We start from the raw sequence: 22,950 nt of genomic DNA on the forward strand, positions 1-22,950 counted from the left end.
CTTTTCCATCACAGCGAGCACGATCAGGATCCAGTCGATAGGGAACGTTTGCGATGTGAAGACGGCACCACGGCGCTGGACCATTGTGTCCTTGAGTAGAGTTTTTGGGGGTGCGAAAAACGCTCAGATCGTTTGCAATCAGTGCTACAAGTGCCGCTTACTTGCTCGGTAGCTCGTCCAGCTGCCATTCCTTTCCCCTTCAGGAAATCCCACTGCAGGGAGAGGAGGAGCCGGAGGTTACACTTTCATTTGCGTTCGGGTTTTTAGGCCACAACGAAAACTGTTCGGTTTCGGTGTTTTTTTTTTTCTCTCTCGGCGTTCAATCAGCGCGTCCGTCAGGCGCGTGCGCGGTCACGGAATTCATGCTGCGCCGGCCAACCGTCTGCTGATCGTGCTGTCGAGCGGATCCCGTACGTGTGTGCTCGGTTCGGTGGTTGCGCGCTGTTCGGTTCAAACGCTCGCCCCGTACACAACGCATCGCTGTGATCTCCGGATTTTTTGCCCGTTTTTGTGTGTGTGTGTGTGTGCCTTTCACCTTCCTCTCCACCCACCCTTCTCTCAACGATCAATACACACACACCTCCGGATCGAGTGCCGTTTGTACCAATGCAGCAGACACTCGGTCATCAGACGCACGATGTGTTCCGGATTGCGTACCGGTGGTGCCGCTACGTCCAGCACCGTTCTAGTGCGGCCTGCGTAATACCGATCGATGCGTAAGCCGCATCCTGCCCTACCCCTTACCCCCCACCACATCACGCCGAGTGGTTTGCTCGTGGAGATCGTCCGGAAAAAGGCGAGCAAGAAAAGTGTAATAAAAAACCTTCACGTCCCCCCCCCGGGCGCACAAAAGCGGGAAGTGAATGTGAGTCAAAGTGAGTGTGCGGGTGTGTGTGTGTGTGTGTGTGTGTGTGTGTGTGTGTGTGTGTGTGAAAATCGGTGCGATAAAAAAAAAAAGAAAAAAAATTGAACGGTGAGCAAAATAGTCTTAATAAAGAAATCTCACTAGCAGGCCAAAATGAAAAGGCCAAGAAATGTTACCAAAACCCAAGAGTTGCCCCTGCCCTGGGCGTGCGGTTTTGCACCGGATCCGAACGGTTTTTTTATTATGTCGAGACTTCGTGCTAGTGTGTGCACGAATTTGAGTGTGTGTGTGTGAGAGAGAGTCGGTCGGCGTGTCCGCTACACCGTACGGCTATGGCAACAAATGATCGCGAGCTGAACGCGATCAAGTGGTTCCGTGTGCAGGCGTGTTTGCCCCTGCGGAGCAAATCAAGGGACTGTCAGGGACAAACGGGCGGAGACGTGGCGGAGAGGTTTAGGGAGACAGTTTGGCGATGTGGCGATGTGGTACTACTAGCAGGCACGTGTTCCCCTACAGATGTATGTGTGTTTGTGTGTGTGTGTGTGTGTGTGTGTGTGTGTGTGTGTGTGATTTCTTAATGTGTTTGTGACGATCGTTAAACGATCGAGCGTTGGACGTGGAAAACGAAATTGTCCAACAGTTCCTCCCTCTTTAGCCACTCTCTCCTTCCCCGGGTGTTAGCGAGCGCTTTCATCACCTCCGAAAAGAAGAAGAAGAAGAAGAAGGAGCAAAAAACAGCGCACTGGCAAACGATCGGGAAAAGATCAACCATATTTATGTCCCGTGCAACGAGTCCCGTGCAAAAAGGTCATGGAGAAGCCTGGTGTTTCTTGATCGTTCGCCAGCGCTCGAGCAACTCGGCCCGGTTGAACACAACCCGTAAGAGGATGTTGTGCCTTGGCTTAATTGGGGTGGACCGTATTACATTTGTGGGGTGGCACTTACATTTCCTTACTACTTCGATCCCGCTTCCAGCTTCCGCCCATAGCAGTGATTAGTGTATTTAGTGCGGTAGCTGGTACCGGAGACTACACGGGACAGGAATTTACCACTCGCAGCGATGCACTGGGAGTAATTGACAGCTGTTCAATTAGTGAGGACGTTCAATTCAGTGTGGCCTCTGCCACACGGGGGAACTCGCGATAGTTGAGCGGAGCCGCTCAATAAATTGTCTAGCGCTGTTGGGTAAGAACAACAACACTCATTAACAAACGCCTCAGCAGTTTGCGTCGCAGTCACTAGTCGAACCGTTCGTCTGCTCTTGAAATTCATACGATAAGCACGCGCGCGCACCGAACTGCCAGTGGCCGCAAGCAGCTGCGTGTTTCCGATCCGGGCGACAGGCGGGACGCTCGTAATTCATTCGATGGACCCGCGTAACATCCCGGCTCCGATAATGGTTCGCCGTGACTCACTCGGGAGTGTATGTGTGTGTGTGTGTGTGTGTGTGTGTGTGTGTGTGTGAGTATGCACATTAATGGCCTTGGAATGTAAACATGCTACTGCGTCTCCTCGCGCGCGCGCCACTTCCGATCGAGAGAGGACAAAAGAGAGTGGATGATGTCGTGGTGGGTTGGTTGACATCTTCAGGCCGGAATCGCAACCGTGTTCTGAAGGGCGATATAGACTGGTGATGTGCTCTCTGGAGCGCACCAACGACTCAGATCCGACTCCGGCTATTGTTAGTCCGATTCCGACCACTATCCGATTAGGCAAAATGGAACCAATAGATCTGCTCGGAGTCGTCCAGAGCCGTCTGAAGCCGTCCGGAGCCGTCTGAAGCCGTCCGGAGCCGTCTGGAGTCGGAGTCATTCGGAGTTGTCTAGTCGATCGGAATCGGAATCGGTCGGAGTCAACAGCAGTCGTGTGGTTTTATGTGCGTGTGATCAGGCATTTCTTTTGGTTGTGGTATACAGACTTTTGTTTCGTAGGCCGACTCTGGCCGACTCCGGACGACTCGGACGACTTGAACGACACGCAGGACGGACCTACCTTCCCAAGTTGATTCCGAATTTATCGATGTCGGATCGGAGTCGACTCGAACGATTCGTTTGAATGATTCCGACTCCCAATAACACTGGACGACTCCGAACGACTCCCAACGACTACGGACGACTCCGGACGACTCCGAATCCGAATGACTCCGGGCGACTCCAGACGTCTCCGAATGTTTCCGGCCGACTCTGACTTCGAATGATTCTGGGCGACTCCCGATGACTCCAGACGACTTCGGATAATGCAAGGCGGACCTACCTTCCGGAGTCGATATCAAATTTATCGGAGTCGGATCGGAGTCGACTCCAGACTTTTACCATCTTTAACCATCACTAATATAGACTGTCTAGCGAATGATGGGCCAACACCTCTTACCAGCTCTTCCAGAGCATCGAAACCGGAAGTGAGCATGGAATTTGCTGACAGCGTGTCGCTGTTTCACGGTTTACTCCTCCCAGGGAAAGAACCCGAAATGTGGGCTGCTGTTGAAGAATGTGCGAGAAAAGGGGCGCATTTGTAACATGGAAACGATGTTCAAGATGTTTTGTTAGAATAGGGCAACTTCGGTCAGTTCTGTGTGATAGCTTCTGGGGACAGGTTGACAGGTTCTGGTGTTTAAATAATCTTTTTCTCGGCCTCCTTTTCGCAGAGCTGTCCGACCCAGTGAAAATAAGTGAGTGAGATTGTGTTGAAAAGATCAGCGTGTGTGTGTGTGTGTGATAAAGATTGCAAAACGACACTCTGCCTATGGAGAGGAAGGAGGAGAAGGAGAAGGAAAAGGTGAAAGCACATCGCAAACGTTCCGGTGAGCATCAGCCGCTGCACTCGACGAGGCGGGAAACACTGCCAACACCACCGCCGGATCCAACTGTCGCCGCCGCCACCGCCGCCGCCGCACCGTCCGGGCCAGTCGTCGAGGGCGATGCGTACGCCTGCACCGGCAGTTACGCCGAGACGGACCCGTTCAAGCGTCTGTTCACGTACCGGGAGCGGGAGGCACAGTTCCTGCGGTTGCTGTGCGAAGGCGATCCGTCGACGGCGGTGCAGGATGGCGGCGGTGTTGGGTGTAAGAAGCCACCCGGTCCGTGCCACTCCCAGTCGCTGCCCGGGAGCAACGCGAAGGAGCCCGATACGCCGGACGCACCGACGCTGGGCAGGAACGAGCCCGGGTTCGAGTCGGCGAACGAGTTCCTGATGCTGCTGAACCGTGCTGGCCCATCGGTGGCGGCCGCCCTGTCGACGAAGGATGCGATCGACCAGCTCGATCGGCTGCACGAGCTGATCGGGCAGATGCTGACGCTGCAGGAGCAGAACATGCGCATGCACTGGCAGCTGAAGAACGTCGAGACGCTGCGGAAGCTGAAGCTGATGCAGCTGGCGGTATGTGTGGCGAGGGAAGGGAGGGGGGGGTGGGTGGGTTGTGAGTGTGCCTGTCCAGGAATGTGCCATGTTTCTTTTGTCTTGCTGGTCCTTTTAGATGGCGAAAGATCCGGAAGCGTTCATGGTCGGACTCCCCGAAGACACGTCCGACAATGATCTGCTGGACAGCGAGATCGGACCGAATCTGGCCCTGCTGGAAACGATACTGGCCGCCGGTAACTCTGCCAGCAGCAAGCGCAGCAGCTCGAAAAGGTTTGTACACAGTGCTGGTTGATGTTCTTGGCCCTTCGTCGGCAGTAATGTCTCTCCATTCTGCTCCTTCGTTTCGTAGAGAGCGTAGCAAATCGGTGATCAACGACGAGATCGGTAACTTTCAGCTGCATCGCAAGGAGAGTGGCGGTGGTGGTGGTGGTGGTGGTGGTGGCAGTGGCCGCAACTATCCGCTCCGGCGCCAGAGTGCCATTTCCGACTTCAAGCCGAAGGTGTCCAAGTGGACGAAGGTGAAGGCGGCCTTCAAGTGGGAAAAGACCAGCGCACTGCCCGCGAACGAGATCAAAAGCACGGAAGCGATGATGATACCGGTCAACAATGAGGTGGCCAGGTGAGAGGCACAAACAAGAGAGGTCCCTTAGGACACTCCCTCCAACCGCTCACCGCTCACGCTGTTTCCCGTCTATTTCCCAGATATCTGCGCGTACCGTCCATTCCGTGCGTTGGCAGCTCGGGCGATTCCGTGTTCAGCTCCTCGTCCGGCATCGTGGTCAGCGGTGGCTCTGCTCCCGGCACGCCCGGTGAGAACAGTTTGGCCAGCTCGGCCGAAAACCTTACCGACCTGAACGAAGAAGCCGGCGCCGCGACGAGCCAGCGAGAGAGACGTAAGTGCAGCAATTCCTTTCTGTTTCTGTCCGTCCGCCACGCCCGTGGTACTATTCCTGGACGTCAATCGATCGTCGGTTGCTTACATTGGCACTTCTTTGTTGGGTGGTACGAAAAGGGGGGTTGGGTGTGCCGGAGTTTGACGGGAGCCAACTTTGCAAACAATCATCCTCCTCCCTAATACACGCGCAGTTTGATTTGGAACTCAGGAATGCCTCCCCCCATGCGACTGACCGCGATCATTTCGTGTGTGTGTGTGGGCATATTTTTAGCGCACGCAACTACTTTGGCGCAGGGCAATAACAAATCGATGCGTGAAAATTTGGTAAAACTGTGAAGTGTGCGAGAATTTCCAACGCCCAGTGAGAAGGAAGGAAGGAAAGAACACACTTCCCAGCGGCTGGAGCAAGTGATGTTTGTTTTGATGTTGGTGAAAGGGTTTGATTGCATTTTGGTGGTGCTATTTTCGGGTAGAAAATTCACACACACACACATCCACACACACGGTGTATGATGGTGTTTTTGTTTTGTGTGGGGAATTTCGGTTTTATTTTCTGAACCAACTCTGCCACGGTGGAAGAAATGTGATCTGCATTTAAATCATCATTAGACATTCTTGGTCTAGGTGGGGAGCCACTGCATTCATCTTGCGATGGGCAATGGGTGCTCGGATTGCTAAGCAAAATGGGAAGACTAGTGCTCACCATCTTGAAGCATTCCAATGGGCGGCGTCGTAATTTCGTCGAATGAGCTAGTTCAGTGGTTCTCAAACCTGTGGCGACCAGCGCCAACCCATTGGCGGAGTAACACGTGTGGAGGCCCTAAACAGTCACACGAATGTAGGCCTTTCTGAAGAGTCGAGCAAGAAGTTGTAGGAGACTTTCTAAACAAGAGAAAGATGGAGAAGCAAATCTACTTGTGAGCGGGGGATGGGTTCCTTTTTTCGGGGGTTCCTAAGAGTCGCTTAGTTTGCGTACTGCTTAATCTGCCCCTGCGCCAACTTTTCAGGACTTTTTGATGCTAGGCATCCATTCATCGGGAATTCCCTCAGGATCAATAATAATTAGGATCTTTTTACATCTTTTCAATCTTGAACAGCCAAAGACATCTGCATTACGATTAGGACCGTGTGCCCCCATACGTAGCCCCATACTAACTATCCTGCTATGTGTAATCAGTAAGTCACTGGAAGCCAAGCCCAATAGTGGTACAGACAGGTCTTGATCGACAACGGTAGTTGTGGTGCCAAAGAAGAAGAAGAAAGTTTGTTGAATGTGTTTTCTACGAGATTTTCCACGTGTATTGTGTGGCCTTTGGCATTGCAAATATCCGCTTAGTACCCCTAATGAACTTGATACGTGAGCTACTTCAGGGTTTTGATAGGACGAAAGCATGATTGCTGTTGACTATAGACTTTGGTATAAGTAAAAATTAAGCGACATACCTCTGTACCTTGATATCTCTTGAGGATTAAAGACCCCGACTGTTTTGGAAGACATCAGCTGTTAGAAGAATACTGAATTCAAATAATTCGATGAAGTACAGTGTTATCTCTCTAAGGTGAATCTGCAAGGGACCGTCAGCTTAGAGCGTTATTCATGTTTAGGAAAACTAATGATAACTAATGTTGCTATGAAGTATCCAAGAAACCACGCGAAACACATGGCACCATTTTATAAATATTGTTGTTAATTGGCACCCAAAAATTAATCTCAGAGAGTTTCGGCATATGAAAATCGCATATGTAGCTTTTAAGAATATTCGCTTTTGGGAAACATTCATCTCGAACCGATATAAAATGTATGGAATATGAGGGGACCGTCAACATGCCAACTAAAAAGCGTTCAACTATCAACATTCTGACTGTAATATCTTTGGACCACTTTGGGAACCACTGGCCTAGATGATTACTGCTCCTTGTGGTGCGGGTCCTAGGCGGCTGCGACCATATTGTAACACAGTGCCGTAGGAGACAAAGAGACATCACGTCTCGTGAGGTTATCTCTATGTTGCTTAGTAACCTGCAAGTATCTTCATGCTCATCATGTACTAAACTAGATCATCCTCCATGTTGCTCTTAATATTCTCAAGCCGAGAGGGACAGAGTACCGATTGCAACCACACCCTAATACAACAGTAAACACCCCAAGTGGAAGTAAACCCCGATTTGTTTGTAGCATCGCTTCTGAAAGAGATGGGATCGTTACTAATCTGTACACTCGCTTCCCGGTACCCTGGCTTGCCTGGCGCCTGGAACGTTCGACCCGAACAAACATTCGCCCTGGCGGAGTGTGTGCGATTTGCGTCAAACGCAATTCATGAGACCATAAAGCGCATTGCAATTTGCCGGAATCAATCCGGTGTAAGTGATGCACAGTTAGAATGTCTGGAACATACTTAACTTTGGAGTGGACTAGAAGAGGATCATGCCTACTTGTACCACTTGTACTATACACCTCCAAAAAAAAAAAAACAAAACGGTTAGATAATCCGGTTCTTCTGGTACAACCAAGCAGGATGCACTCGACAGAGTACATCACCTGCTGTATCCTGCGGCTACAGTTGTTGGGAATGTTTAGCTAGTGTTTTGAGGGGTGCTCCTCAGCACACATCGTCAAAAAAAAAAAACATAGCACATCCTCCCTCTCTCTCTCTCCTCGAACTCGTTACCCCTTCTGCCAACCGTGTACCGAAATAACGCCAAACGCCACCAATGGAGCGTTGCAGGAATTTGGGGGATTTATTTTTAAAACTCTTTCGGGTCGGTTCGGTCCGCTCCGGCGGTGTCCCGTCCCAACAACACCTGTAGAGTGGAGTGAGAGTAGTCCGTGTGTGTAAAGCTTGCCGCGGCGGCGGCTGCGGCGGCGTCAACCCGATTACACTGCGATCGTACGAACACACCCGCCCGCATTGCCGCAAAGGATGCATTGCGCACACTGTGCAGCAGTCATTGCACTTGCAGAGCCCACCCGTCCCCGGGGCCATTATGCGCCCGTGTCCCGCCGCCCGTCTCCGGGCGTTACGCGGCCCTGACGTAATGCCCACGTTTCGGGATGCAAAAGAGCGTCTGCCATTTGTGCTACTCGGCTGCTGCAGCACACACACACACACACACGCATTGGTTCCGACGGGCACAGTACGGCGCACGGCATTGACCGAACGGGCGTGTGGGGTGGATCGGTGCAGGTTGGCGCTTGTTGGAATGGGGTTTAAAAATAAACCCCCGGACCGCGTTCACGGCACGGAACACGCACACGGAACGCGATCACCATCACCGGGAAGAAGAAGGGAAGGGAGTGCCGCTGTTGTTTGTATTTGACGATCACGAGCGTGCGCACACAGATATCGGTGTCTAAGGGTGTGTGTGTGTGTGTGTGTGTGGGTATGTGCATTGCGTACCCGCCAAACCCGCCAAAAAGGGTTCCGGGTTTAATGTGCGATCCGGCGCACGGGACACACTCACACGAGGTGGCAGAGCAAGCGCCAGCAGGAATGTCCTCCCTTCCCTACCAGTCACTCCTTCCCAGCGGCCCTGTTACGATGGGCATGAAAGTTTGGAACCAGTCGGGTTCGGTTGGGCGGCACAGTTCCTTCTGCTGCTGCTGCTGCGTTCGTTCCTTTGCGCGTCTGCCGTTCGAGAGAGCCCCGGAATCGAGAGGAAAGGAGGGGTAGGGTAGAGTGGAAGGTTTCAAGCTATGCTATGACATAATCGCGCTATTTTTAACACCCGCCAATTCGCTGCGCCGTCGCTGCGGTCGGTGCGTCTCCGTTTGCTCTCTCGCTCGCGCACAAACACAGAACCGGAGCGAGTTTTCCTGGGCCAGCGCTGGGAAAGGGAAAGGTGGCTAATGCAGCTAGGCTGGTGCGCTCTGGTGCAACTCTGCAGCAGAAAGAGGGTGGAGAGGGAGAGCGGGCGCATCACGGAGGAAGCGCAAAACAGGTGATTTTACTTTCAATTGACACAACCCGAACAGCGGCGCATCATTAATGCCGAAAGTGGGTCAAATGGCGTAGGGAGGAAAAGAGCAAGCAAGCAAGAAGAATCGACCCCAACGGAGGAGCAACGGAGGGATTGAGGGAAGGTAAATGTTGGTCGAATTTTCCAACATGCATGAATCGAGCACCTGATCGTGTCGAAGCGAGGATCACACACGCACGCAAGCCGTGCCGTGGGAAATGGGAAATTGTTACCGTCGCTGCTGCTGCTGCTGCTGAAGCTTCCCAAAAACCCCCAAAATGAGGGGGGAGGGAGGGAAACAATAAACAAGCTTAAAATAATCACACCAAACGATCGCGATCCAGCGAAGTGGCCCCGGGTGTTCTGGTTTACATCAACTCACACCTTTCCGTTTTTTTTTTTGGTTTCCTCTTGTGCCGATGTTTATCAGAGAAGCAAATGGAGCAAAAAAAAAGGAAAAATTAAAAAAGAACGGAAAAACCACTTCCCCGCTTGCAAGCATAAGGAGCTATTTTTGCCACCCGATCGAACAATCGAGGGGCGGCTCACGCCAGCACAAAAGCGATCAAAGCGTATGCAATTCAAGAGTCACGGGCCGCAGCAAAAAGGTATGCTCTTCAACCTTGAACAGCGTTTAGTAGATTAAAAGCGCACATCGGCATACCGGAACTGATGTGCTCTCAGCTGTATATCAACAGAACGGAAATGGAAACACACACACACGGCTGATTGTTTATGATCTTTGCTTGGTATGCCGTGTGATCGTGCCGCGGCGCCCCAAGAGGATGGTTCGTTCTGCGATCTCGATTCTGTGACGCCGGCTGGACATGCCGGCAGACACCGATGAAAGGACTTTTCCACCGGTCTGACTTCTTTTTTCCTTTAGGAGAAGAAAATCCCTTTTCTTTGGGGTGGAAAACATTCCAAAAGTATTCGCGCAATAATTGCTTCAAACTCTTGGCTGTGTTTGTTTCTTGCCCTTACCGCAATTACGCAGCACCAGACGGGGTTCGGTTCAGCAGACATTCCAGCTACACTTATTTAAAGCTCCTCCACTTTCCTCCTCCCTTATGTACCATGCAGCTTCCCCCTTTTTTCGGGTAAGCAATGCCAGCAGGGTAACGCCACGTCCTGTGCGCAAATGGACTTTGCACGATCCGTGCGGCCACGCCAACGGGAGTCACGGGACGTGTGAAAATGTGAAATAGGGTGTTTGGGATGATCGCAGTGTGGCAGTGTGCAGTGGCGCAGCAGAGCGAGAGAGTTGCCTCGTACTTCCGACCTCGCATAAACCCCGTTTTTGCCTACACGGAGGCTTACCGGGTGCTCGTAAATCAAAAGTGGAATGGTGGGTTTTGGAAAAAGAAATATTTTCCCAAGTTCCCAACCCGGCCCAACCACAAAGCGAAAAACCAAAGTGTGGGGGCCATAAATAATGAGCTGCAGTAGAGAGCGAGAGAAGCGGCACAAGTACACACACACACACACACACACACACGCAAAAAAACATTGCAAAAGTGCAGGAAAAACCGCCAGTGCGTGTACCGCACGACACGCCCAAACATGGGCGCCCAACGGTAGCTCACGACCAAACGGCAATCAGTCAGAGTGTTTGTGTGGGAATTTTTCAAGTGATTTTATTAGCAGCAGAAGAACCCCTCTGTGCGAGTGTCCTTGAAGGACCAGCAGGAGTTGTGGCTGCGCGGACACGCACGACGATACGCAAAACGTCACACGTCGTCGCGTCCAGCTCACGTGGGCGAACGTTTTACGCCAAACCAGTCGCAAGATGATCTTCCTATTGGCGTAGACGGAATCGCCAGAGTCAGACAGCCGGAGACAGCCAATAGGAGGGGGGGGGGGTCTGTGAGTGTTTATGTTTATTTATTTTTCGCACCGCGCAGTTTCGCACATTTCTCTTTTTTTTCTTTTGGGTGTGTGCTATCGTTGCTTTCTCTAGCAGTCGTAGTTTGTGTGTGTGTGTGTGTGTGTGTGTGTGTGTGTGTGTGTGTTTTCTTTCTTTGATGGTTCTGTATAACATAAACCAAACCCGGTGTGTGAAACTTAAGCACGGTGACACACCACGGTGTTTGTTTTTTTTTTTGCGCAAAACTGATGAATTTGAGGAACCACGACACCACACGATGCTCCTATAGATACAGACATCATTAAAATGGTGTAAGAGATTAGCTACAGGGGTGTAAATGCTGTCTTTGCAGTGGTCATTCACCTTCCCAAGACGGATTTTGGTTAAGGTTCCGGCACCCGCTGAATAGTTTCAGCGCATTTCCGTATTCTGTATCACGTGGGAAAAGTGCGAACCAAATGTACTCACGCAAACTGATAACACTCTCAAGAGGGCAAGAGGGCGGCACATGTGTGTGTGTGTGCGTGGCATGATTCAACGCGTACGGTGACGCTCCCCGATAAGACGAAGCACCACAAAAGTTTGGTTGATGTAAGGGCAGCTAGTTGCAGCCACTTGCGCAAACCGACCCAAACCGTGCAAACACGTGCAAACCTTGCGAGATTGTTTGAACATTGCTAAACTCCCTTCATATTCAAAGGTTTCAAAGGTTACAAAACCGCATTATGAGGTTAGTTCTGGGGTACGGTCGACGTACACCGACCATTGTAATGGATCTAGCTATTCTTCAATGGATGTCGGTATAGCAGAGGAATGTGTAACAGACCATGATCTTCATTTTTTTAATGTTAAAAGGCCTGTTGCCTGGGCAGGGTTGTAGGGCTATTGAGCCGAGGAGGGTACCCAACTTACATTCTCAAAGGGTCAGAAACTCTTTGTTCTTCAAAGGGATTCAACGGGATACGTCAGATTACCCGGAGAAATTAAGATTACGAGAAGCTTATCTGATTTCAAACGTAAGTGCGTCATCTACGTTGAGCAAACTGTGTAACGTGAAATATGTGTAGATTTACTATGTCACTATGTAATATGTAATTGTACTGTACTGTTACTGTAGATTTGAGACACTCGCGCGTACAAGAGGACATTCGAGATATAATTTGGGGAATGTACGGTTTGCACACGGTCTAAAAGGTTACAGCAGTATTCACTCATAGATTATTGTACTTGGCCAATTTCAGATACATTAGGCTCACCTGGATGGGAAGGTAGTGCCCTGGAGCCAACCATTGGCACCAGTGGAACAGGCCATATGCATGTCGCAGTCGTGTTCTGATAAGTAGTGCGTCGGATCCAATAGTTGGTTCTTGGCGAGCTATGTAAAAGATTAAATTCTCCTGCTTCGGAAGTTAAAGCCCGGAAGCCAACCATTTGGTGCCAGAAACCCTGGAGCCAGTCATTGATTGATAATATTGGAACTGGTCATATGCAAGTCGCAGTTGTGGAGTAAGGCCCGTTTCTCCTTGGTGGAACTATGCCACCATTTACTCGTTTTTTGCCATTACACCTATTGGAGTAAAATGATCTTTCGTCGACTTTCGTCCTTCTCAAACCTGTGTAGAGGTAAGAGGTGGGATTTATCATCATCACATGCCAACACATTGTGCAGAAAACCACAACAAAGCGTGAGTGGTGATGGTTATTTTTGGTGCACCTTGAACAGGCTTGGTAGGACTTTTCTTTCTAATTGACCTCACACTTTTGTGCTGGTGAATGTTTTCGTTGAGCTTGCCAGAAAAGGGAGAAGGGCACCATGTGGGAAAATAATTAATTTAATTGTTCCATCCATCTCGCGTGGCGTAGCGTTGGCCTAATCCTAACCCCTAGCCTAGATTGTTTGTTTTGTTTTGAATGCGGTGAATGGATCCATTTGGTTTCGGCCGGTGCAGCCTGCTCGCGAATGCATTTCTAATGGTGAACAAAATTGAAAACACATTAATTCGCCACCTCAAAACGGCCGACACCCGTCGCTTTTGATCGACAGTGGGAAGAAAGGAGGAGGGGGGGAGGAGGTAGAGAAGTAGTGATGGGGTTTAATGCGTATTAAACTAATAGCGTTTTGCGTCGGCTGCTGCTGCTGATGCTGCCCCCAGGATGTCTAGGATGTCAAAGTTCACCTGCGTCATGCACCGAGTCGGCGTTCGGTCTTTGCTCTAGATGTCAGTGTAAAAATAGTCAGCAACCCTTCTGCCTACTTCTGCCACCCCCCCCTCCTTGTCACACTACCCAATATATATGAGTTCGGAAGGAGTGTAATGTGACAGAAATAATGCACCGCGGCAAGAAAGTCCAAGGATGCGGTTGACTCTGTTCCGATTGTTCCGCCGCAGTTTGCACACCTCGCGGCATAATCACCCTGACCGCCGACACCCTCACGGTGGTGGAAGGCGGAGGGGGGGGGGAGCAAGCACAATGTCACACGCACCGTGTTGAATGAATAGGTTTGCTTACGCACGCGAATTTGACTCTTGTGCACATGCTGCAAGTTGGTTGCGTAGTGGCACGTGTTTGGGCTGACGCGCTTCCGTTACCCACAGCCCGTTTTTATGGCAGCATGCCTTTACCCGTTTGGGAACAGATTCTTTGCAGCCGGGAAAGAGCGATTTCGAAACTCATTTTTCCTACAAAAATACAGACCGTGGACGGGGAAGAAGACTGACTTCAAAGCGCGGCGCACCAGCGCAAGTGCTGCGAGAATTCGCGTAAATCGTAAACGTGCCTCTTCCGTGGTGGGAGAAAATAAATATGACGATCGCTTTTCCGCAACGTACGAGACGAGTTTTGGGGGGGAAGAGGGTGCAGAGGGGGCACACTCTGTATCCAGTACGCGGGTCATAAAGTAAAAGAAGCAACAAAAAAGCCCCCCCAGACGAGAATAGTTCAAAGCGTTTCGTTACGCATTGGTGGCCGGATTAAGTGCGGCGTGGGGCTACTCGTGAGGGGCAGCCCGGGAAGTACGGGCTAGTCTGTTGAGCAGGCTAGGAAAGGAAGGCGGATGGAGTGGATTTAACGATTTCCTTGCGAGAAATGGGTGTTTGTGCTTGTACTACACCACATTGCGTTTAATTTCAACACGCCGCTCGATTCGATTTGGTAATAGTTTTAACTAACAAAGATGTAGGCAGCATACATGTTGATTCAATCATGCTATTGTATAGAACGTGCGGAAGCGACATTAGAGCAGTGGAGGTGTTGTGGAACACGGTTCCAAAATGCTTTAAGCGATTCAAAACCGCCCTTCCCCCGAAAGAGAAAAGTGTTGCAAAATCCGAACCGCGACGAAAACGATCATTTAATCGCACTAAAAAAGCACACAAACACACACACACACACACATGCAGACGAACGCACGATAAACAGTTTAAGCGCAAAGTAAACAAGTCGTAAAGTTAGGGGCATCGCAAACGCACAAGAAAAACGCTCGCAACGACGCCAATAGCGTCCTCTGCCGCCAGAGCGCGTGGATTTTGGCGGATTGGGGGTTGGTTGCGTCGGTTTGGGGACGGGATAGGGGGCGAAGCAGCGCATGGCTTCGAATGATTTCGAAAGTGAAAACATATGGTCCTGATGGCGCACTCGAGGATGGGTGAAGTGACGCCGATCGGCCGAACCTTGCCCGGCCGGGTGGAGTTCTTGGAATTTTCGTTCGCCAAGGGAGGCGGGGGGCTTGGTGGAATCGGCGCGGGCACATGGAAAGAGGTCCGGGTTTGGCTCGTTTTTCACAATGTCGAGATCTACACACTTCTAGTACTTCTTCTAGGCGTGCACACGCACACGCGCGCTTTCATTACTTCGATCGGAAACCCGCTGGAATCGATCGGTGATAGACGGTGAAATAATGTCCAGAGTGTCCGGCAAGGGTGTAATGGCAGTAGCGAACGATCTTTGCCAGCTAAATATAGCGTCCCGTCCCCATTCGGTTGCGTTACGCGCGACCTAACCGATGCGCGACATCCACGCGGCGGGACGACGCGCAAGATATGCGCGAGCGCGCGCACGCGAAGGGAATGTCGATCGCCGCCTGCCCGCCTGCGTCGGTGGTCACCGTCAATTTGCTTAATTGTTTACTAGACGTATCCATTCGTCAGCGGGTGGTGTGTGTGTGTGCGTGTGTGTTTTTTTTTTGGTTTTGCTTCAGTTGGATCTGGTAGACGCGCTGGTGTCATGCTGTCTCTGCATCTTAATTTCTTCATTTCAGACGGCAAGCGAGACTCGGTAAAGAGCACGGAACGGAGCAGCCAGGAGGAGGATGCGCGCCGATCGCGGTCCCTCGATGGGGAAGCTATTCTCGAACCGATTCGTCAGATGGATAAGGTTAGTGGCGGCTTTTTTCTTTTGCTTTGTGTGCTTCCCCTCTTCTTTCATTGCTGGATGTAACGTTCCACTCGCCTTTGCAGAACAAGAACAAATCGGCCTGGAGCAAGGTGAAGGGTATTGTGAAGAACCACCGCGGCTCGCTCAAGTCGAACGAGTCGCGGCGGGACGCGAAACCCTCCAACAGTGTCGGCTGCAGCCGGGAAGCGAGTCCGTGCGAGTCGATGGATGCCTGCGAGATGATGCAGCGCGACCGGTCGGATTCGTTCTCCTCCAGCCAGACGTCACCGGGTCACCGGTCGTCGGCCATGACACCGACCTTTCTGCTGCTACCGGCAGCATCCCCTGGGTCGGTGGCGGCTGGTAGTGGTGGTGGTGGTGGTGACACCAGTGCCCCGAGCGGTCCAAACTCCCCGTGCAGCTCCATCCCGGGGACGCAGGGCACGTTTTCCAGCGGCGAGGATGGCGAATGGCGACCGGCGCCCGAGGGTCGAACGACGCGCAGCGGCAGCGGGGACAGGGGTGTACCGACGGCCACCCTGGTAACGCCCGGCACGGGTCGGGGATCGCGCAAAAGCAAACACATACCTGAAATTGAATCCGTACCTGAAGGAGTCCCGGTGGAGACGAAGTCACCCAGCAACTCCCAGCACACCAACATGACCAGCCACAACACTACCGCCACCACCACCACCAACAGTAGTAGCAGCAGCAGCAGTATTAGTAAGCTAAGAAAATCGCCCCCCAAACCGCTCAGCCTGCACCGGCAGCCGGACTCGATCGATGTGTTGAGCACGGACCCGGCGGCCCAATCGGACGCGGCGCTGGCGCAACTTGGTGCCGCCTCATCGCCCGGTCCGAAGTATTCGCCGAAGCGCAAAAGCTACGCCGGGATTTGCCTCGATCCGGATGGGTGCGGCTCGCTGCCGGGCAGCCCATCTGGCAAGCAGTTTAGCTTCTTTGCCGGCCCCGCCGATCGGATGGTTGCGGAGCTGATCGAGCCAGACTACTCGAGCGGCGACGTGTCGGATCAGAATACGCCGAAGCGACGACCGTCACCCAAGTACCATCATCGGACGTTGCAGCGCCAGCGGGAGGAAATCGAACGGCGGTATCAGGAGCTGCAGCAGAAACTTCAGCATGAGTTTGATGCGAAGCAGCAGGAGTGGGAACGGATGCGCCCGGCCGCAGTTATGCTGAACAACAGTCCCTGTAAGTATGGCCTCCAGCAATGGGGAGGGCAAGGGCATCCAAAAATGCGTGACAAAACTCCGTTGAGATCGGGAGTACTTACGATTGTAGCGGGTTGGTATATTCCCATAAGTATTGCTTCTAGTGAACCAGCTGCTGAAAGAGGAAGCTGCCGGGGCGGCAGGGATGCATGGTGCCAAAGCCCAACCACCGCCGATCGTGGAGGACAATCTGACGCCCGATTTTAAGAAGAAGCTCAACGAATGGCGCACCAAGGTACGCAGCAAATGTGTGGAGAGGCCTAAGGACTGAAGTTGAAAGGTTTCGCGCGCTCTTTTTCGTTATAGCACCAGCCGGGCGTGGATGCCAAGAAGAAACCCATCACCGACTGGCAGCTGTGGAAGACGGGACAGATCAAGCTGGAAGGGCAGGGACTGAAGCAGCTGCCCGATGCTAAGGATTTGCCGGAAGATTTTCAGAAAAAGTTGTGTAAGTTAAGGGCATGTGATGGTAAAACCGTTGTGAGGGTATCTGATGTTTGTTGTATGTTTGCTTAATTGTAGCTGAATGGAAGCAAATGAAGGCAGCGAACAAAGTCCCGTCCTATACGACGCAGTCCTCCCAGGGTGAGAGTGGAGCGTCGATGAAGCGCCAGCAATCGAAAGCGTCCGGCGGTGCGGTGAAGAAGTCGAAAACGTCCGACGAGCTCGAGAAGGAACGGCACCATCATCAGGCAGCACAGCAGCAGCAGCAGCACCACCACCACAACCAGCAGCAGCACCAGCAGCAGTATCTACCGAAAGCGGAAGGTCTGTCGAAGCTGAAGGCACTCGTTACCACGTCGGAGGCGCCCAAGAAGGAGCTGGTAGTGCAGACGACCAAGGGTTTCATCAAGTTCGAGGGCATTTCGCGCAAGTTCACCCGGAAGCTGTTCGAGTGGGAAAAGGCGAAAGGCATTGGGCCGGAAGCGTCCACCATTGCGCTGTTGCATCCGGGCTATGCGCCGGTGGTCGTTGAAACGAGGGGTGTAGTGCTGGAGAACAAACGTAAGTAGATCCGTAGGTAATTGTTGGTAGGTGTTGTTCTTCATGAATCATTCGTGAAGAAAGATTCTAAGTCAATGAATCAGTCCATGACTGATGGACTGATTGAATCTTTGGAGACTCAAGAATGTATGAAGATGGATATGAATCTTTACAGATCCATAGAAATCTTTGAAGATTCATCAATATTTAAAATCATCCTTAGATTCTTCTCTAGAACAGAATCTTTACAATAGTTTGAAGATTATTGAACCTCAAAATTAGAAATTCAGATTCAATGAATCGCTCTGAAGAATCACTCAGATTTTTTGAAGTTGAATCTGAATTTCCCCCATCTCGAGTTGTAAGTGAACGAACAAAAAGTTAACACATTTTCCATTGCATCATTGCAGGAGAAAAGTCACCAGCCTTAGCAAGATCACTGTCGATGGACAGCATAGCGCCTATCCCTTCGGCATCCTCCATATCACACCAACCGTCCAGCCTTTCGCTGAACGATGCCGACGAGCTGAAGGACGTCGATAAGGACAGCGGTTCTAACCGGCGTGTCTCGTCCAACCCGGAGCTGGAGCTGTCGGCTGAACGAGAGGAACCGGGTGCCGTGCTGGTGGAGGTAGAGGACGAGGTACTGGAGATAGCTGACCCATTGCTGATGCCGGTACTGCCGCCAGAGGGCGAACGACGACGAGAATCGACCACACTAGGAGTGAACCAGAAAGCCAAAGAGTAAGTTAGTTCAAGACATTGTATGCGCCCAATCGTGTGGTTCTTCACTCTTTTATTTTCCCCCCGCAGGCCTGGATATTCGTCGAGACCGTCCAGCAACAGCAGTACCATCCTGAAGGACTCCACCAAGCTGCTGATACGCTTGAGCGAACAGGACTCGGTCAACCGGGACGAGGTGCGCCGGCTAAAGATCGTGCTGCGCGCCCTGATCGCCACACTGCCCGAGTTCGTCGAGACCGGCTCGCGTGATAGTATTGCATTTTTCGCCTACATGAAGGATCTGGCCCTGGACGTGCTGCGCCAGCTGCATCGCTTCGACGACGGTACGCTGCGGGACGCGGGCGAGGTGCTCGGCAACGTGCAGTCCATCAACGGGTCGGTGGCCGAGCTGAAGAAATCGCTTCACTCCTACATGAAGTACGCTTCCGCGCAGGCGGCAAACGGAGGCCGCTCGGCGAAGGACGAGGACATACCCCAGATCAGTATTACACCGGCCGTTGGTGCGCAAGCAACGTCCTCGATCCAGCGGACGGACGATTCGTTCCGCAGCATGGCCACCATCAACGTGACGCCGACCTTCGTGTGTAATGCGGTGCGCGTCAACACGGTGGAGCTGGTGCAACCGAACCCATCGTCCGTGGTGCGTCGGTTCCCGGTCAGCTCGGAATCGGAACCGGCTCCGCTTACGTCACAGTCGCCGGATTCGTCGGCTTACGCACAACCGCAAGCTGCCCAGTGCAAGCTGGACTCGCCGGAGAAGGATGTACGCGAACCGGGCGCCGGCAAGAAGCTGCAGCGCAATCTCAGCAACGGAAGCCGGCGGAAGGCACGCATCAAGCGGATGGGCTCGCGGCAGAGCAGCAAAACCGAGAGCGACAGTGACGACAGCCCGCAGAACTATGTGCTCGATGTGCCGCGCAAAGCCAAGCGCAAGACGAGCCGGGCGAAGAAGCCATCATCAGACTCGACGGAGAAGCTAGCGTCCGCACCAGGAGGGGAAAAGGTGTGCGAAGATGTGGTTTATGTGTTGAAAATCAAGCCCGGACAGAAGATTGAACAGGTGGAGCGACCTCAACCACAGAATGCGTCCCTTGGAATGGCTCCCGGGGATGAGGTTCTTATTTCTCCCCAAGAAACGTGCGTTGAGTTGATGGAGGTTGGGACACAGTCGACCATCCAGCCGTCGGTCACGTGCACTGCCAGCGTGTTGGTGAAAACGAAGCGCAAAATCTTCACCACCGTCGACGGTGACAACCTGTCGGCGGGAGGAGTCGCAGCTCAACCGGTCGCCATCAGCCAAGAGCTGGAGTCAGGCTCCGGTGCATCGGATCGAAACGATGCCCCCGAGACGTTGGTAAACGTGGTACTATCGTCCCCCACTCCCCAAGAACAGAAGATCGTCACCAACCTGCCCCCGCTGCCACAATCCCCCAGCATGCAGCGACGCATGGACGCGTCGAAAGCGCCCAACAAGGAGCTATCCCCCAACATTCGGCTCATGATCGCCAAGTACAACCAGCGGCTGACGACCGAAAAGGGAGGTGCCTCACCGCACAGCTCGGGCTCGTGTTCGCCCGTCGCGTGGCGCTCGCCCGTCCTCGATCGGCGCGTGCGCAAACAGACGGAAAAGTACCAGGAAACGATCCAGCTCTCCAAGTCGGCCAGTGCTGGAAGTTTGCGCAAATCGCTCAAACAGCTGGAGGAGGAAAAAGAGCGCGGTACGGACTCGAACCAGGGTGAGTTTGGTGCCGATCGAGACCGGACCAGAGTGCTGAAGTCGTTCAGTGCAAGCAAAATTGAGGGCACAAGCAAGGATGTGATTGAGCGTGAGCTTGGCAGTGGCGGAAAGGAAAAGGAACCTTCACCCGAGCTCGGGACGTTTCTCGCTTGTGATAGTCTGCGAAGGCGTGACACGTTATCCCGGCTGGAGCGAACGCGGGAGCAGCAACAACAGCAGCAGCAGCAAACGATTGCAAACGACCCGTCCGCAAGCATTGCCAGCTCTCCGTCCTGCCAAACGATCACCAGTGCGACGGGCACGATCCGGAAGGAACGGTTGTACAAAAAGCGCACCGAGTCACCCATCGCCACGGGGACGGGCACGGGAAGCATCAAGAAGTCGGCGGGTCGTACGGAAAAGTACACACGCTGCCGGTCCGTACCGAATGAAGAGTGCGCGGTGGAGGTGCTGATCTCTTCGAAAGCACTGAAACCGCCCAGCCCACGGTTGATCGCCCGGCGGAGGCTTAATCTCGAGCAGCAGCAGCAGCAGCAACGTACGGGGGAGTTCTCGAAATCCGCACCAACCACTCCGCTGGAGGAGAACCGCAGCATACTGGTACCGCTCAGCCAGCGAGCGCTGAAGCTGAAGAAAGCGAAGGAAGACTTCCTGCGTGCTCCGCTCGGTGGCGATAGGGCGGCCCTCGGGAACGGTTGTTCCCAGGAGGCAGCAGAGCATCAGCCGTGGAGCAATCGGATCAGTCAAATCAGTGCGACCAGTACGGCCTCGTCCAGTGTGGTCGAGGGAGAGCTGACACTGCTGATGAAGAGTGCCAGTGCTGGTGTGATCGGAGCACGATCGGTGCCCGATCATGATGGTACGGTCACGTTGCGACGCAACGAATCCGGATCGTCGTACGTTGAGGGGGAGCCTGGTCCACCCGGAGCAAGCTCGCGGCACAGTATCAGCACAGGCAGTACGGCTGGAGTGGCCACCGGTTCCATTGCCGCTGGCAGTGGTGGAAGTCGGTTCGGTGGTCTTTCGAATCTCGCCTCCAAGCTGCGCAAGGTGAAGCTGCGGCGCAGCAGCAAGGATCTAAGCAAGATGAACGCCATTTCCGCACTGTGTCGGCAGAGCCTGATGGTGGACATTAGTGGTGAGGCCGCGGCAAAGATGGGCAGTGCGCAGAGTCTCGGTTCGCCGCGCCGGGCTGGCCGTGAGGATGGTGAGCAGGATGAGGGCCGGGATGGAGACGGTGCTGAGCCGCTGAAAAAGTCCGGCAGTGTACAGGCCATCTGTAATCGCTTTCGGCGTAGCGGCGAGAGAAGCGATGAGTTGAAGAAGAGTCGCAGCTTAGGATTTCTCGAGCCCGACCGGAAGGGTTCGGGATGAGCGCAAGGAATCGTGGGGAAAGGATGTTGAAGATATTAGAGCCAAATGGTTGGGCTTTAAAAACAGAAGAAACAAAATGGATGCGCTAGAAGAATCGGATGTAAATGATATTGCGATGTTCTTTTTTTGTATGTCTATGGAGTTGCGCTTGATGAAAAGCGAAGGGCTGTGGAGTATGTTCGAAACCCGCTTCTCTTCTATTGAATTCTATTGATGTTCCGTCATTTACGTTGTTCTACCGGTCTCTACTGTACATGTTTTTCGCCCGTCCCAAAAGAAACGGAGCATTGATGTTTGTTTTCCCTCGCATGAAAGCGAAATAAATGAAATGAATCAGTACAACGTTTCACGCGACAGAGTACATTCGGAAAGAAAGCAGGACAGTGGGCTGAGTGCGTTGACGGGTACATTCTACGGGCTAGTGGTTGAAGATTTGGAGCTGGATAAACCGAAGGAACATAATATGCAGCGTAATCCCATATTCCATTATCGTTGCGCTACCCCTTCGCAATGGAGTTGGTGCTGCTTGGTGCCGTCACTGGGTTGATTACGCCCCTACCCACTGAGTGATTACATTGATTTGTGTGATCAGCTATCTTATCGAGCGAGCGCAGTACAATTAATCCACTCGTAAACCCCCGGGTCACCACCGTTGTGCAACGTGTTCCCGCACGAAATTGGCATTGGGTTTGGAAGGGAAGTGATGAAACAGGTTCTTACCAAACTGCTGCCACGATGGTCATGTGATGGTGTCGCTTGGAAGTCGCGATCGCATTCTTAGAGGGTTGATCTTAGCACATCTGACGACGTTCTTCCAGTATTGACGACGTATCGCCTATTCGGCTCGGAAGTTCTGTAGGGCCGTTAAACCTTAGACATTCTCGCCACCAAAGCAAATAACGTTGATGATGGAATCGAGATGAATACAACATAAAAACACACACACACAGAAAGCACCGTTTATCTTATCAGTTGATGCCGCCGACGGTCTCAGGTACACTGAGGTCCGTTGTTTATTCAAGGTGCACCTCGTGGCAAACCACTGGCGAGGAGGATGGAGGTTGGAGGTAAGGGGGCAGGGCGGCCGGCTGCGCAATACTAGCGGACGGAGCTCGTACTGCAAGCATGTGGAGCATGTGTAACAGAACAACAAAAAAAAGTAAGATGGTAGCGTTGTGTATCAATCATTTTGGTTCAACGATAAAGAAATTCCTTTTTTTCGCCTTTCGCCCCGTTGTTGTTGGGGGTACTTTTCGGTACAAAAAGCGCCTGCTAGCCGTAGCGTGGTGGGCCTTCTGGATAAAGAGATTTATTGAGGATGATATCATCAAATTTTCCATTTTTTCAATCAAGGTAATGGTTTGCAGTTGATCAGTTGTTCGTCAATGTCCTGGAACTCCTGAATAAACATGCTCTCTTCACAGAAACGAAGGACGCGAATCCGTCCTATTTACTACCTCCTAATCTATAGGATTAGTGTACAAAGGCATTGAAATTTCGTTGGAAATTTCGAACCCTTCCGCGATGATGTGCCCAATGTTTTCGCGGAATATCCGCGTAGCA

At 52.4% G+C, this 22,950-nt stretch overlaps 1 protein-coding gene across 10 annotated transcripts; it reads left to right on the forward strand.

Moving 5' to 3' along the window:
• Nucleotides 1-15: 15 nt before the first annotated feature.
• On the forward strand, nucleotides 16-21,736 carry LOC120896726. Of its 10 annotated transcripts, none has more exons than XM_040301097.1 (12): nucleotides 16-110; nucleotides 3,510-4,240; nucleotides 4,338-4,492; nucleotides 4,572-4,841; nucleotides 4,925-5,115; nucleotides 15,200-15,315; nucleotides 15,399-16,527; nucleotides 16,640-16,782; nucleotides 16,854-16,995; nucleotides 17,070-17,552; nucleotides 17,942-18,275; nucleotides 18,345-21,736. In XM_040301097.1, exons 2-12 carry the CDS (start codon nucleotides 3,608-3,610, stop codon nucleotides 21,385-21,387), a joined length of 6,639 nt encoding a protein of 2,212 aa, XP_040157031.1. In that variant the 5' UTR covers nucleotides 16-110; nucleotides 3,510-3,607; the 3' UTR covers nucleotides 21,388-21,736. The 10 variants fall into 10 exon arrangements, with proteins under 10 accessions (XP_040157031.1, XP_040157035.1, XP_040157029.1 ...); XM_040301101.1 differs by lacking the exon at nucleotides 16-110 and adding an exon at nucleotides 215-236; XM_040301095.1 differs by lacking the exon at nucleotides 16-110 and adding an exon at nucleotides 281-875.
• The last annotated feature ends 1,214 nt before the right edge of the window (nucleotides 21,737-22,950 follow it).

This window comes from Anopheles arabiensis, chromosome 2, assembly GCF_016920715.1.
Source record: "Anopheles arabiensis isolate DONGOLA chromosome 2, AaraD3, whole genome shotgun sequence".
Taxonomy (NCBI): Eukaryota; Metazoa; Arthropoda; class Insecta; order Diptera; family Culicidae; genus Anopheles; species Anopheles arabiensis.